The sequence below is a fragment of the Apis laboriosa genome, unplaced genomic scaffold, assembly GCF_014066325.1.
Source record: "Apis laboriosa isolate Shangri-la unplaced genomic scaffold, ASM1406632v1 scaffold45_cov149, whole genome shotgun sequence".
Classification (NCBI taxonomy): domain Eukaryota; kingdom Metazoa; phylum Arthropoda; class Insecta; order Hymenoptera; family Apidae; genus Apis; species Apis laboriosa.
The window spans coordinates 195,951-212,277 of NW_025223361.1; the positions used below are offsets into that span (position 1 = coordinate 195,951).

At 39.6% G+C, this 16,327-nt stretch overlaps 1 protein-coding gene across 2 annotated transcripts in view; it reads left to right on the forward strand.

Annotated features, from left to right (window-relative positions):
- The window catches only part of LOC122716449 (ecdysone-induced protein 74EF), a 159,009-nt gene that overhangs the window by 38,294 nt on the left and 104,388 nt on the right, over window positions 1–16,327 (forward strand). For both annotated transcript variants that reach the window (XM_043939514.1, XM_043939515.1), the window contains 3 exons: window positions 32–324; window positions 403–673; window positions 749–850. In XM_043939514.1, coding sequence (XP_043795449.1) covers window positions 181–324; window positions 403–673; window positions 749–850 — 517 coding nt within the window. In that variant the 5' untranslated portion in view covers window positions 32–180. The remainder of the gene's footprint in view (window positions 1–31; window positions 325–402; window positions 674–748; window positions 851–16,327) is intronic.

Here is a 16,327-nt window from a genome sequence, read left to right on the forward strand (position 1 = left end):
GTGAAAATTAAATAAAATATGTTTGTTTTAGGGGAATCGAAGTAGCGCGTAAATTGAAAGAAAGAAATCTGAGGAGTAGAAAAAGAAGGAGGCGAAAAGTGGGGACGTTTCAAAGGTGGTTTTGGATGTTAGAAAGCGCGGGGGTGGCTAGAGAGGCCCCGCCGCAGGGTACGGGTCCCGATGCCGGTCCCCGTATCGCAAACCCTTACGCTGACCTCCACCCTCGTGCCCAAGGAGGAGTCAAACATGCCCTTCATAGACGACGAGCTTCTTTGGTGCCCTGACAATGACGGCAAAATGGTCGATTTAACGCAATGTCTCCAGGTTGGTTCGCCGTGATGATTTTTAACAATTAAATTTAAAAAATTCTAAGATTATAAATAGGCTTTATCGTTTTATCAGGAAAGCAGTACAGGGCAGCCAGTAGAATTTTCCCCGATGGAATTAAATGCCCTTGTAGGAACACCGGCTGCTCCAAATATGCCGGCAGAAGAGGGCGAAGGAATGGCTGGTGTCACAGGAGAAGAACCCTTTGACACGTTAGATACATTCCTTCGAGAATTGCAAGCTGATTTGGCTGAAGCCAGTCAACCAACGTCCACGACAACTTCCGTAACCCCTTCCTGTAGACGGCAGAGGTACAATATCGCAGCCGCAAATCCTTTGTTAGCAGGTAAATGAACAAAATTTGAAATATATTTCGAGAAAAGAATTATCGATCGTTTATTATCGATTTCGTTTCCGATAGAGAAATTAGCAGCTCCTTCGTCGCAAGCATCTCCAACCTCTATCCCGTACGCAACGAGGGCGGAAATTAAAACGGAAAGTATTCAGCCTGAAACAACGAAAGGTAAGGTGCACAAATTTGCTCGTAATTTTACAGATTTTCAAATCTCTTTTGCAATTCTCTCTTTATATCATAAAACGGTCACTTTAAAAATATCTATATTACCGACAGTAGTTTCATCAACATATATAATAAGGTTTCTACTTTATCGACAAAATTGTTTCTTTACCGATCATGCTGACGTATCGATTTACCATCATAAATGTCGTTCTGTCGGTATATTAGAAATTCTTCGTACTCGTGTATATCTTATATCGATACGAGGAAAATGTATACATCGAACCCCCCCCCCCCCCACTCGGATTAAAACTTTACTTGGTATTTAAACAATGCCAATTCGCTACTCCGAAAGGGAAACCGGCCAAGGCCCCGCGAATCGCGACCAGACATCCGCGTTAGCGATAATTGCGCTTGCGTTCTTGTGCCGACGCGAAAAAAAAAAGCAAGCAGCATTCGCGTGCAACGTGTACGTACACGGGCCGTGTATTCGTATTCGTGGTGGCCCAATTCTTACAATTTACAGCCATGTCGTAACAACACACTACGTGCGTACGCGATTTCGCGATTGCTTCGAGTCAACCTCGAGACGTAGGAACGTGCAACGACCATCGAGGAAGAACGTATTTACACGACCTTAAGGCTTATGCGACGCAAATATTATGCCACTTTGCGCGTTAGGTGTCGTGTTCTATAACTTGAAACATACCTGCTGAAGCGACAACGGGACGCTCGCGTCCTCGCCTTTTGCGATAGTTAACGTGTGTGTCACACATACGTGCATGGAACGTCTTACAAACATATCTTACGTACGACACTGTTAAGATGGTAACGACCTTTTGTAGGCCGCGTGAGACGCTTAGCCTTTAACCCGAGCATTTAAAACGATCAAAGGGGCGGATGAGTCTTTCTGTCTGCCAGCGCTTAACGATAACGAAGAAAAATTGTTGAAATTTTAAAATAGTAAGAGAAGCAGAAAGAAAGTAATCGTTGCTGTTGATTATAAAAATGTTTGTTCTCCATAATTTCTTATATTTCTCTCTCTCTCTCTCTCTGTCTCTCTCTCTCTCTNTCTCTCTCTCTCTCTCTCTCTCTCTCTCTCTCTCTCTCTCTCTTTTCTCATTACATTACATTAACAAAGCGTAATATAAATTCTCGATGTTTCGTTTTTTCAATTCACGGTGAATTTCGCGACTATGTTTCAACCGCAACCCGCGACGGTCAATTACGTGCCGTTAGAACACGAATCGGAATGGGTGCTCGCCGTTGTTCTTTTCACATTTTTAGAAAGCGGTTGGAAAGTGAGAAACCGTGTACTTTCTAACAAAACTATTATAAATACAGATTAGAACGATCTTCAAGTATAAAATATTGGCCAAAATGTGTCTCCTGTTTTATTCACCGTTCCAATTGCCCGCCAAATAACATTTTCCCGGCCGTTTCCGTTTCACTTTGCCAACGGCGAAAGAGCCATCCATCGATCCATTTACATGTCGCAGTTGATCGATCTTTCTGGCAAAAAATACTCGCCTCGTTATCGCGTAATATCACGGACTCGATGCACACAAACCGTAACTCGGTTTGCAGATACGATTTCGAACTCCCATTTTACCCAGTGAACTCCTTTGAGTCACGGAGGAGAAAAGAGAGTATGCATACTCTCGTGCATACTCTCGCGTGCACTTTTGCTGCGATTCTCCCAGTCATGGGATTCAACTGTCTCGCCTCTTCGACACGCATCACTTTCGCCGTGTGCATCCTGCGTAACCGATAAAAAGTTGGATTTTCACGTGATCGTTGATCGTTAACATGGTCACGCTCGCGATATACTCGAGCGCCAAACGCGTGAAAATTGGGTATATCGGTGAATTTTCACGTTCCTTTCTCCGTATGGAGAAAAAAATCATTCGCTTATAAAAAAAAAAAAAAAAAAAAAAAAATGAAATTTCACGCGCGAATCCTTAACGCTCCACTCTGGATGAAAGAGATTGATTTTTCTCTCTGGCACGGGGGGGAAAAAAAATTAGTTTGTAGAACTGGAGGCGTGACAGGGAAACGCGTTTCTTTACCCCCCTGTTGCATCCAGCTGTACGACTCCTGTGCACTTGTCGCTACCCTCGTTCCCTTGACCCTCTCCAAACACATAAATTCTCCTCTTCCCCCTGTTGCGCTGTCTCCCTTCCCCCGTCTCTCTCTCTCTCTCTCTCTCTCTCTCTCTCTCTCTCTCTCTCTCTCTGGGTTAGGGCCCCACGGAAATAGATTCGAGACCCGACTCGACGTCGACTCCTCTCTTCTCCCCTTTCGCTCCCCTTCCACGCCTGTTGGTCGAAGAAAAACAGGTGCAGCGAATCGATATCCGACCATGGTATTGCCATCCATGCATCTTCGCTCCGTATGATCGACCACGATACACGATTTATTTTCTTCCTCTTCGCGTCTTTTTTATTATTTTTTTTTTCTTTTTCATCGAGTCGATTCGATCCAATGAATTTTGTTGTTGGTTATCTACAATACGATGGTAGGAGATCACGGTTCCCTTCCTATATATATTATACTATATTCGGTTATTGGTCGAAATATCCGAGGAATTGGAATCGTTTGGAAAAACAAACGAGTTCTACTTATCATTTTAAACGCGTATCAACATGCAATTCTTACGATTCTTTTATTATTATTTTCCAAACTCGTGCTCGTATACACTTTCGTTCAATTTATCTTAATTTCGAACGACGAAATCAAAAAAAAATAACAAATAGATATTCATTCATCTCTCATAGATATCATTGATCGATCGCTAAGTCTCCAACTTTGAATATCCAAATTTATCCAATCTCCTCGTAAAACATGTACTCGATCTTTCGACTAGAAAAAAAAGAAAACGATCCACTCCAACGTACCCCAATATTCGCGATAAAATCTAGCAAGAAGCGGAAAAAGGGAGGAAGATCGAATGGCACGCAACACTTTTGATTTAGGCGGGATCGCGTGTTGAAAAATCCTGAATAATCTTGGCTCTCTCCGTATCCATCCTTTCCAGATAACAAAGCTTTCGCGCCCAACGTTCGAACCACAAGATGGCCACTTTTAATAACAAAGACCGCGTATATACCGCTTACGATATCGCACCCATACACCCACGTCCTCCCCTCCCCTCCCCTCCCCTCCCCTCCTCGATCGTTTTCGTTTGCCTCGCGGCCGGTGATAGTGCGGCCACGTAACGAGAGTGTTGACATTTTCTGCAATCGGGTCAGGGCCCCCTGTCGAGCCGCTCCGGCATTACCTATAACCCCTCCCGAGGCGAGACACGAGCGCCACTGTGGAACAACTAAACTGCGGATGCCTCGCGGAAATGGCCGCGGAAATGGGATGTGGGGGGAGAGAGAGAGACACAATGGACGGAGGGAAATGCGCATGGAGTCGAAAAAAAATATGGGATAATATTTCGAGGCGAGAATATTTCTTCTTCGAAAAGGAAATGAAATTCTTTGGAAATTCTTTCGTATACTTTTACTTTGCGTTACGTTGATTACGTTTCGCGGGAATATCGCGTACGTACGTGAGCATAAGTGAACGAAGTAGCGATCTTCTGTAAGCCTGTATTTTTCCTCTCTCTTTTAGGTACTTATGAAGAGGTAATTGGTAATTCGAGGGAACGAGTGTTAAATTTATTCTTTTCGCTGTATCGAAAGATTAATAAATTAATGAGCGTGAGTAAAAATATTAAATATTAAAGAAGCACGATTGAAATTACGAATATTTCATTATTTTCCACGCATTTTCTTTCTCTGGTGTAGTTACTCGCCTCGCGCAAAATATTTAAAAAAAAAAAAAGAGCGTTTTACGCAGTTACACGCAGAGATTTATTTACCAGAGCGTGGGCCGTAGGTGAAGAGCTAAAAAAGTAACGTAGATCGATTTTTACCTCAATCTCACGGTGGATATATAACAACGTGATGGATGGATACATCATAGCAAGAATATTAAAAAAAGAAAAAGGTTCGTTCCCGGTATTCGATGAACGACCATTATCTTAACATTAATAACCTCTCTCTTCCTTTCTATTTTCACGATAATAAAACAAAGGTAATCATTGGTCATCGTTGATTGGAATATTTCAACCGATCTTTCTTTCAACAAACCAATATATTTCCCCCATATCTTTCAAATTTAATATCCGTTAAATTATATATATATATATATATATGACTTTATTATGTCACAGACACGAACACTCGTTCCCTTTTAGAGTAGGAATTCCTAGCCGCGATCGCGAGTCGATTTTAGGGCACCGATCGAGCCAGTTGAGTGACTCGATGCTGCGGTGCGAGCGAGTCTAGGCAGTGAGTCATCGTGAGCCGCTTTTCCTCGCGAAAGGACTAAATTGACGCGTAAATACGTAACGAGACAGAACGAGCCGCGTGACGAACGTTCGAGTTCCCCTTCGAAAGAGATCCTCTTCTTTCTTTCTTTTTTTTTTCCCCTGTCTTCTTCCTCTTCTTCTTCTTCTTCTTCTTCTTCTTCTTCTCCTTTTTCTTTCTACTTTCACGAGCTCGTCTCCCCTCCTCGAATCGGTTTCGCCCATGTAGATCACCGTCGTTCCCATCCGTCGTGGAAAGTAAACGCAGTTTACAGTAGCCGTGCAAACAAATAAAGAGCAATCTTTGACTTTGGTAAAAGAAAAAAGAATATAAAGTAAACGTAGGGGAAAAAAGAAAGGGGGATTAAAAATCGATACATCGTTGAATGCATTATAGGAAATTAGAGAGAGAGAGAGAGAGAGAGAGAGAGAGAGAGAGAGAGAGAGAGAAAGAGACTCCCTTCCGATTTCTCCATTGTGAAAAAGAAAAATATCTTAAGACAATATTTACCCAAAGTCTCGTTGTTTCGTTCGTGATCCACGCGGAAGTTGGCTCGCTAATTTTTTCGATCGACACCGAAAGCTGAAAATTCGAGCTTCGAAACAGGCGGGATTCCGAGAACCACCTGTTGGAAATCTACCGGTGTGTCTGTATAAACATGTTTTCCTCGACGCGGAGAAACGAAAACTTTGTCTCTGCTCCTTTTTGTCTCTCCACGGATCCAACGTCTTTCTTTTTCTTTTCCTTTCCTCGTTTATACGGATGAAATCTCTCTCTCTCTCTCTATATATATATATAGGATACGTTTCCATCTTGATTTACGTCATTCGTGGCGGATAATAAATAAAAGCTGCGCGATTTTTTTTCTTTTCGAAAGTGTGAAATTATGATGAATAAATTTCGAATAAATGACTCGCTATTTAATTAAAAGAAAGGAAGAATTTAATTCAAACTTTCTTTCGTGGATCCATTTACGCGAAATCCATCCGAATGTTAAAATTTGAATATCGCGTATGCGAACAACGTAAACGTTGCTATTGTAACTTGTTCCGTAGATAGATACATAGATGCAATATTGATATAGGTAATATTGATGCAGGTACAGGTAAACATCTCAACTCAATTACACATTCATCAATCGCGTATTGCGGTATGTTAAACACGTAACGCATACAATCAATTTTTCAACGTAAAATCTATATATATATATATATATATATATATATATATATATCGATTAATACGCAAATTACCTTTCTATTATAAAACTTGCATCGTTATTGGTGCACAACAATTAGCATCTAATTTCAAAATCATCGCATCAAACCTCTCTTACCTTATAGATAATTCACTCGTGTCGAATTCGTGTTGAAAATTTTCAGAATTTCCTCTCTCTCTCTCTCTCTCTCTCTCTCTCTCTCTCTCTCTCTCTCTCTCTCTCTCTCTCTCGTCTCTCCCTTTTTTATTCCATCTCGATTCTTCTAATCAACGAAGCCGGAAGTTGGCTTCGAATCGCCAAAGATCCACCGGATATATTCGTGGAAAGTCGTAAAAACCAAGTTGGGGGGAGGGGTTTCTCGAAAACGGGGAACGACGCGTTTACGTAACGATTAAAACGTGTTAAAAAATCTCCTCCGTTGTCTCGTGGCAGGTGCACGTTGCCCGCTTCGTTTCGGGACTCCTTGATGCAGAAGGGTTGACAAAAAAAAAAAAACGTTGACGGAAAGCGGAACGCAGGCGTCGCGGTCGGAAGGCTTTCTTTGCCCCATCGAGGGTGGTTGGGCCGCGTTAACGGGGAACACGTGCATCGTTGGCCTCCCTCCTCCCGCTCCCCTCCCCTCCCCTAGTTTTTCGAAGGCGATGCACGCGGTCTGTTTACAGTAGAGACTTCCTCGAGGGAGCTCCCTTTGAGGGAGTCCCTTTTTCCGGCGAACAATCTCCCGCGGCTTTTTCGAGATTCTCGAAATCGAGCGTAGCTGGAATCATCCCGTTCCGTCTAACTCGTCTAAACTCGTCGGTAAATATTCACGTTGGAGATAGTTGTAATCGTAGAACGAATGAATAGGTTCTACAAGCTCGGCGAGCGACCCGTTAGAATAAGCTTTCGAGCGGAAGAAAATTCGGGAAGGGGTTTGAGAATTCGTTTCGAGAATTCGAGGGAAGAATGTGATGAGAATTTTCTCTTTAATTACGATTAAGCGTGATTAAATTATTCTTCTTCTTCTTCTTCTTCTAATATGAACGATTAACAATAATAAGGACAAATATATACCTCAATTATAAAATATCTTCAAGAAACTTTCTCCCATATTTTATTACTATATTTACGCTATATTTTCTAATTTATTTACACTTTCCACGTAGATAAAGTTTCGTACAAAAATATTTCATACTTTTCGATGATCAATCGAGAGATTTCAAAAGGAAGAAAAAAGAAAAGAACAATCGTAACGTAAGAAAAGATTACGATTCGAAGCGTGGCCACCTGGAAACAAGATGGCCGCCGTACCGTTTTTTTCGAACTTGCGGAAAAAGAGAAAAAAGAAAAAAAAAAGACTGGCGATTCCGCCACGGAAACCTCCAAGGTTCGTTCATTGTGTCGATACACAACCTCCCTCCCCTCCCCTTTTTTCTTTCTTCTTTCTTTCTCTCTTTTTTTTCCCTCTCTTCTTATTTAACGATAAAATACGATGTTATCCGGCTACGGGTCGCCGGTATAATTAAGCGCGAAGGACACGCGGGTCGGCAACTTAATTCCCACGAGCTGTGTGTGCACGAGGGACTTCGTGACTTTTGCCGTGCGTTTCCTCGCCGCCGTGTGTTTCCATGCAATTTTCCTGACAGGCCATCGCCGTCGCTTTCGCAAAATGAAAATTAACTCGGCACGACAAGAGAGGAAGCGGCCGGGAAAGAAACGCAATGACAACTGGATCCTCGAAAATAATTAACCGTGTCTTTTGCATTTTTTTTTCCGTTTCGTTTTTTATTTCGGATGATATATGTTTAACTTCGAAAGTATGGATTAATTAAGGTAAGGATGTAGGATGTCCCTTCTTCATTTTCGCCTCTTTTTATATATCTCGGATATTTCGAAAATTATATTCGCGCTCCTAGAAGCTCAATTAAGCTTAAAGTAACGATATAATGGGATTTTTTAGATTCGGCGGGTGTGACTTTGTAAAAATTTTCACGAGGACTTTTATATTGTTTATTTGTACGTTACGAGAAATAATTCATCTTTTTTATTACAATTTTTGAAATTAATAAATGAAAAAAAAAAAATATAGGTATATTTGGACGAAAATACTTTTTGTAGTCAGTGTAGAATCGTAAGCGTAGAAAAATTTCATTCCTTGAACTTGCTCAATCGTTTCCGGAATACTCGATTTAAATTGAAGAAGGCTCAAGAGGGAGTGGATACCATTTATATACGTATATCCACTTTATTTATTAATAAGATATACGAGATAAATTAATCTTCGAGCGATGATTTAATAGTTTCATATATAAATATAACACTATGTCAATTCGACGAATGTCTCGAAATCTGCATGATATTTTATCGCGTTGAATTCAATGGCGATAAAATCGTCGTTTTTTATTACCACCGAAAATAAGATTTCTTGTTAACCGTTATATATTAAGATCATCGTATCAAGTACCATTATCGTTTTTTTTTTCTTCATCCTCCAAGATATATATATATATATATACACATCGTTTTCGATATTTCTTTTTATATCAATTCAACGAAGGAATCATCATTCCTCCCCCACGAAATCGATACTTACGAAAGCATCGGCCTAATTATTTTCTTGTATCTCGCGTTACACCTCGCTCTTCCTCGTAATACCTCGTCAGCAGGTATATGCTATCGCCTGATTCCGAAAATCGAATCCTCTCGCAACGGAGAGAGAGAGAGAGAGAGAGAGAGAGAGAGAGAGAGAGAGAGAGAGAGAGAGAGAAAAGTAGGCCGATCGAATTCACGAAAGAGGCGGAAAAGTATAAAGAGAGGAAAATAAGAAAAGAAAAAGGGTGGGAGGGGGGAGGCGCAAACCGTTTGAGAAAGAGAGAGCATCGTGCGTAATCTTTTATCCTTGGACCTATCCCATACCGCCGCCAGGTAAACAGTTTCGCAAGAGAATCACGGCTCGCGAGATCGGGAATTTCCTTATACTACACGGATGTATGTATGTGTGTGTGTGTGTGTTTATTGGACGAGCACGCGGCCAATCAACACGCGTTCCCCGTTCAACGTGGCGCGAAATTGGGTTAGCCAGTGAAACGATCGATCGTGATCGATCCTCGCGTCTTCTCTTTCGTCTTCGAACCTCCCGCACTTCCGGTGTTGTCGTAATTAATGCTCTTCGCCGTTAAATCGGCTCGATTAACCCTTTAATTGTTATTTTTAGCACAGTCGAAAAAGAAAAGAATATGTTCATCATCATCGATATTCGAAATATTTATCGATTTCCGAGATTATAATCGTCATAAATCGTTCATAAAAATTAACACGTTATTTATATGCCATACTCGCTGTTAAAGGGTTAAACGATTTTTATTAATTTGAGAGATGATTAGAGTTTCTTTATTTTTCTTTTTTAAAAAAATATATTTTTATACCTATCATTGTTGATCTCTGATATAAATAATAATTTTAATTAAGAAAGGATTGTCAATAATTCTAATCGGTTAAAATTGGCAAAATTGAAAAGATCGAGGAAGAGAACACACTGTCGCGCGTTGAGCAATCGAGAAATGGAAATTTTTTTATCGAGGTTTTTTTTTTTTGCAATCGAATATAGGAGACGAAACGAGAAATATTAATTTAATGCGTTTCTTATGAAGGAAGAGGTAGGATTTAGTTGTTCGTTTAATGTTTAGTTTTTTCTGAGACAATTTTTTTTTTTTTTTTTTTTTTTTTTTTTTTAAATAGAAAGAAGAGAAATCGGGTTAAAGATCGATCGATTGCTTTGAAACGACGTTACGAATAATCCGTTCGAGTTAATTCATGCGATTGATACAGGGGAATTGCGAAGGAACAATCAATTGATAGATGATTTTTGAAACGCTTTTGTAAAGCGTGTGCCAATAATAATAGAGTACGTACACGGCATATCGATGAGTTTGTCAGTTGTGCAATTTTCTTTAGCTGAGCGTATTTACTTTACGATTCGAGCTCGTATTTGCATAATCGTAGAAAAAAAGGAGAGGTTAAAGAAACGATTAATTGACATTATAGAAGGATCCTCGTTTTCCAATGGAAATAATAATAAAAAGGAAAAAAAAATAAGAAAAGGTAAATGATAACGTTTCAACATTTCATTCTCAAAATGAAATAAACTTGTTTACTGTGTACTTAGTAATTTCGATTCTAGTGATATCTAGGTACGTGTATTTTTATAGCCTGAAAATGATATTTACTCGCAAAACAGCTTCGACAATGAATATTTTTCATTCAAAACGTGTCTGCAATACCAGTCAACCGATGTAACCAGATAAAAGTAATCTAATTTATTATCCATAATTTATCTCGCGATATATATCGTAAAGAAGAGAAAAAAAAAATCTCAATTTTATAATCCCAATGTATTATTAATTTATCCCAATTTATTTTATTAACTCGTAAAAATCACTAACGATAAATCTCTCTAGAGACTTTTATTTTTTCCAATTTTATCTTTCTCCACTTTTTTCTTTTTTTTTTTTTTATATCGTTGTGAAAAATCTCGAACGAAAAATCGATACAACGGATCGAGCAAAGTAAAAAACCGGACGAGAATTCGAGTTTCCATCGAGTTCTTCTTCGATTATTTTATGTATATTAACTGTGCCGACGCGGGAATTTTCCGATGTAAACGAGAAATTCTCATCGTGAAATCATTGCATCACCGATAATAGGAGAACAGTTTTCGTCGTTTACGCGGAAGATTCAATGCCTCTTTCGAATCGGCCAACGCGGGTAAATGTCAAAGCAATTGCGTTTGCGGGAACGCGCATTGTCGTCGACGTTTAATGTTTCGTTGCGCTTAAGTATCGATTTACAATTCTTTTGAAAAACGTCCTCGCCGAGAGAAATTGGTCGTAAGACGTCTTACTTTTTTTTCTTTCTTTCTTTCTTTCTTTCTTTCTTCTTTTTCTTCTTTTCTTTTTTTCCTCTCGATCGAAAAAAGGAACGGCGATGTTCTTGGAAATCACGAGAATTCGATATCTCTACCTGTGTTTCGTTACATTATTCAAAGAAGTTGAATGTTCTAGGAAAATGTGTTTCGTAATTCCGTGATAGGCGTATCGAATATCTTTCTGAAAGGATCGCATCACGAAAATGTTGATCCGGAAATATTGAGGATCGATCGAGTTAACGCGATGTCACGTGGAATAATTATCGATATATTCTTAGTTCACATCGCGAAGAACTTGTGAATTTTTAATTCAAGTAGTTATTTATGTATTTATTCGATCGAAATCATTACATTTCGAAATTACGAAAATTATTTTATTGCAGTTGTATCGCTACTGATATAAATTTAAAGAATCTTTTGAAAATTTAAAGAGATAGAGTTCGAGCTTAAAGACAAAAGAAATTAATGAGATTTATTAAATTAACAATTATACGAATTGTTACACACTCGAATTGTTCTTTCTTTGACGACACGGCGCTATAAAGAGATCGATGTAACAATATACGTGATAATATAATGTAATAATCGCATTCGTATTAAAAAAAAAAAAAAAAAAAAAAAAAAAAAAAAAAAAAAAGAAAAAAAGATTTTGAGCAAAAGTATCGATACATGAACGTTACGAGGGCATCATTCCCATCGCCGAGTATCACGGCGTTGCGGACAGGTGGGAGGGGCGGGGGAGAGGAATACGTGTATGGCAACGCAACAGTTTAGAGTGAAGTGTTACGTCAGTGAAAGTGTTATGCCAATGTGGGCCGAGGCTAACCTGTGAGCCCTGTCTCCGCGTGTAAATACGCGCACACGTGTATACACCTTCGTATACACGCGGTGTACACGGCGTGTACACGTAGTGGAGAAGCGCGAGAGGTAACACCGTGTATATATCCATCGTGTGTATACGCGACTTGTCGTACGACCGAATTCCGTGTCGCTTAATGTTACAGCCCCGATATCGCCTCTATCCACCTTCTCCTCCTCCCTCCTTCCCTCCCTCTCTCTATCTCTCTCTCACTTGTCCCTTTTCCACTTTCGAACGATCGTACGAGGATAAATCGTACGAGGCGTATTTACGCAGAAGCAGAGGAAGAACAAAGAGTGGTGGAAGTCGTCGAAGCGAAGTGACGGAAACCGAGAGAGGGCGCTCCATCTATCGCGATTCGTTCGAGCGTTACGAGAGATAGGGAGACATGAAACGATCGAAGTATTGTTAGGCGGATGACATCTTCGTTTAAGAATGCGCCGTTAAGGATATGATACCGCGTAATCGCGTCTTTATATACTTGTACTTGTGTACACGTGGGATGCCGAGTAATCGAGCATGGTTCACGGACGGTTTCCTTCCACGATTGATGCCTTCCAGGTGATGCATAATCATTCTCCATCCTGTTCCATTTTTTGGGTTAACCTGCGATCATCTTTGTAACTGCGCTTCGCTCTGCCGACGAGAGTTATCGCGATGCCGGGATGATTCAAGGTCGATGTTAATCGTTAAGAGATAAAGGTATCCTTGGTATTATCCTATTTTAATCTTCGTACGTAATTATCTTTATCTATGCGTCGTTTAAAAAAATGTTTCGAATTTAGAATTTATTCGCGAATGTTTTAATTCGGATCGACGGATTGTGAATCTTTATCGATATGGCGAATGAAACGAAGCTTGAAATTTGTTTTATTCTATTATTCTTTGCACGTTTCTCCGCATTTTTACAAACGATAAAAAATATTTAACTTCTTAAAATCGTGATCCTGCATTATTCTCACGTTATCATCACCATCATATCAAACGTATCGCGTGTTCGTAAAATTTATCGTATTACGTTAGATACGCGTCATCTGGTAACGTAATCCATACGCAAGAATTTAATTGGCACGATTAAACGTGCCTAAAATCGATCCAGCTTTCGAATCGGCGCGTTTCGACGACCTTGCCTCACCGTGTTTAGCTCTTCCCGTGCCTCGACAGGCACTTTAGGCGCCGCCTTCGTACACCTATGTAGGAATTCCGGAAGGCGGGCCTTCCTGCCACGGTTTCGCCCGTCGTAATTCATTCTCGTCGCCGCGGATCCGCGTGCCTTAACCAGGAGCTTTCTATAAGGAGCACGCGACCATGGCGTTTCTCGATTGCCAAACGAAAGGTCGGTTCTTGGAAAAGAATCGCGATCGAGCTTCGTTCCGGGAAACTTTTTTAATTGGGTCGAGAGAGAGAGAGACGACGAATCTTCGAATAACAAAACTTTCGGATTTTCTTTTTTGGATTTCTTTTTATAAATTTTGACGATAAAACTTGAAAATAATAATTCTCCAGTCCAATATCTAGTTTATCGTACGCGCCGCCATATTGAATTTTTTACTCAATCCGCTTAGATTTACAAACGCGCCAAATTCAAATCTATATAAAAATTTAGAAAAAAGAAATTGCAAGAAATTGTATCTTATATCAAATTTTTCAATCGTTCATTGAACACACGATAGCCAAACCATTTTCCAGCCCATTAATTTACGAGATCTTAGAGGTTACATTCCTTTCTCTCTCGCCTTCTCTCTAGACTAACTCAAACACGATGATAACGTCAAGGTTGCGTAATGTCCCATCTATAAATCAACGGTCTTGTTGCGCAGATAAAAAAGAATTTGGTCGAAGCAAAAGTGTCGGTGATGATTCGTCCGCGATCGAATCTTTTTCCATTTTTTACCTTCCTCGCCTTGATAACGAGCAATTTTCTTCTTCGACGAAAATTCCTCTCGATGACCCACACAGTTAAAAATCTCTCTCTCTCTCTCTCTCTCTCGTTTCAGAAATCTCGTTCCACATCGGATGCATATATGTAAAAGATTAAATCTGGAAACGAGCGTCGCATTTCGAAGTACGTAGTAGAATATTTTCGCTCGCCAAGAGACCGTGCATCAGTAAAATGATTTTCCTTGGATAATTGACTAACAGCCCTCGTGAAAACACAGGAGATCCACTCGTCTGGATATTTCTGCTCTCGGTAAACTGCCGATGATTCGCGACAAAATTATTGAACGCGTTCCACGAATACCACGACATCGGATATTACGCGACTGATCTTATGAATAAATCGCGCTCGCCAATTTTCTTCGGAAAATCCTCCGGAAAGATATTCGCTCCTTTCGTGTTATCCGCTAAACACGACTCGATTTATGATTTACTTGAAATCTGTTCTTTTCCTTTTCTTTCTGGAATATCGTGTCCTCTATAAATTTCCAATATATCCACCTTTGATATCCTCATTTGATATCATATCTTCGCTATGATTGTATGCTTATACTCTTTCTCTTCTGATTTCCTCGTTCAAAGAAATTTCATTAACGAAAAATTTTCAATTTATACTCGTCAGGGATCGAACAAAATTACATTACTCGCAAATCAAATCATAGCAATTTTTCTTCTCAATTTTCCTTAATACCCATCGCAGAACGTACGCACGATCTGTTTAATTAATTAAACGCGCAATATCGCGGAAAAGCAGAGGATGGAAATCGTTAAGAGGGAAGAGAGAAACGGAAGTGTGCTTCGTGTCACGATCTGCGCGTTAACTCGCGAGGGAAGATATACCCTTGTTTGCTGGAACACTCGCCCCTTGGGGCTGGCCAATTCCTCGTGCGTGTGAATTCCTCTTTGAAACGATTCCACCATTTGGTAATCGCCTCGATGAAACAGAAATTGTCCTCCTTCACTTTTTTTTCCCTCTCATTTTCCACTCGGAATTTTTCTGCTCCTCTTTCTGGGAGTAGAGGAATTTTTACCTCGTTGCATATTCAACAGGCTAGCGGGGAGAGGAACGTGGATGGGCAAAGGGTTATCCGTTTTAGAAACGTGGATTTACGTGGCGTGGCGAGTCTCGTTTACCTCCTCTAGAGAGGAATGATGCAAATTTTCGAATCGAATCGAGATTACCGCCGCTTAATGCGCCGGGAAAATGTGTTTTTCCACGACGAAATTTTTATGGATAACGTGAGGGGTTGATGAGAAGGAATTCTGGGCGATGGTTTGTCGGTTCTTTTGATCTTTCGACAGGCCGAGTTTTCACTTTGGTACTCGAAAGAGTTTATGGAGGATGGTGATGGTAGAACATTTGGTGGTGGGTTAAATTTTCCTTTGATTTTTATTTTATTTTTTATTTTTTTTCGCGCGTAAAAGTTTCGATGGAATTTCGAATTTCGAATTCGACGATGCTAATATTATTTATTTATTTGATTCATTATTTTATTAGTTTTATTCTTGGAGAGGAATTGGTCCAAAAAGCGACGAGTATTTTTTTTCTATAATTATTTTGCAACGTCTTGTAAATTTGTTACAAAAAGATGCGTTGCGTTATCATCCTTGAACCATTTATTGCAAGAAAGCTGGATAAATGATAAACAATGTGTATCATAACAAGCAATGTAAACTCGTTTATCTACTGCTTTCTTTCCAAGTTTAAGTTCACAGATCATGAACGCATGAATTTTTAACTTTCGTTCACGTTTTCGACTTGAACAGACGATAAATACGTTAAGATATTAAATAAATTAAATGAATTAATTATCATCAAGAATCCATTTAAAAGATCATAGATCCGTAGATCGTTATTTCCATATATAAAATTGTAATATAAAAAAATACAATTTTATGCGTTGTCACCGATTTTATTAAAGAGAAATGATCAAGGAAAAAGGAATTTTTTCCCTTTTTTACTGGAAAGATGGTTGATCTTTGTGTTATAATTAAAATTATCCTCCCTTAAATTATTTATACACACAAAATTATTACACGAAATACTTAATCTAGTAGAAACTTATTTCCTAATAGTTTTCGAAAACTGGTTGGAAAAAATACTTGCCCGAGGTTTCGAGAAGTTTAGTTCCAAAGGGTAAGCGTGTTTTACAAAGCAAACACGTCGCCCTCCCCTTGAAGGGGAGGTTGGGCTGCGTTGAAAAGT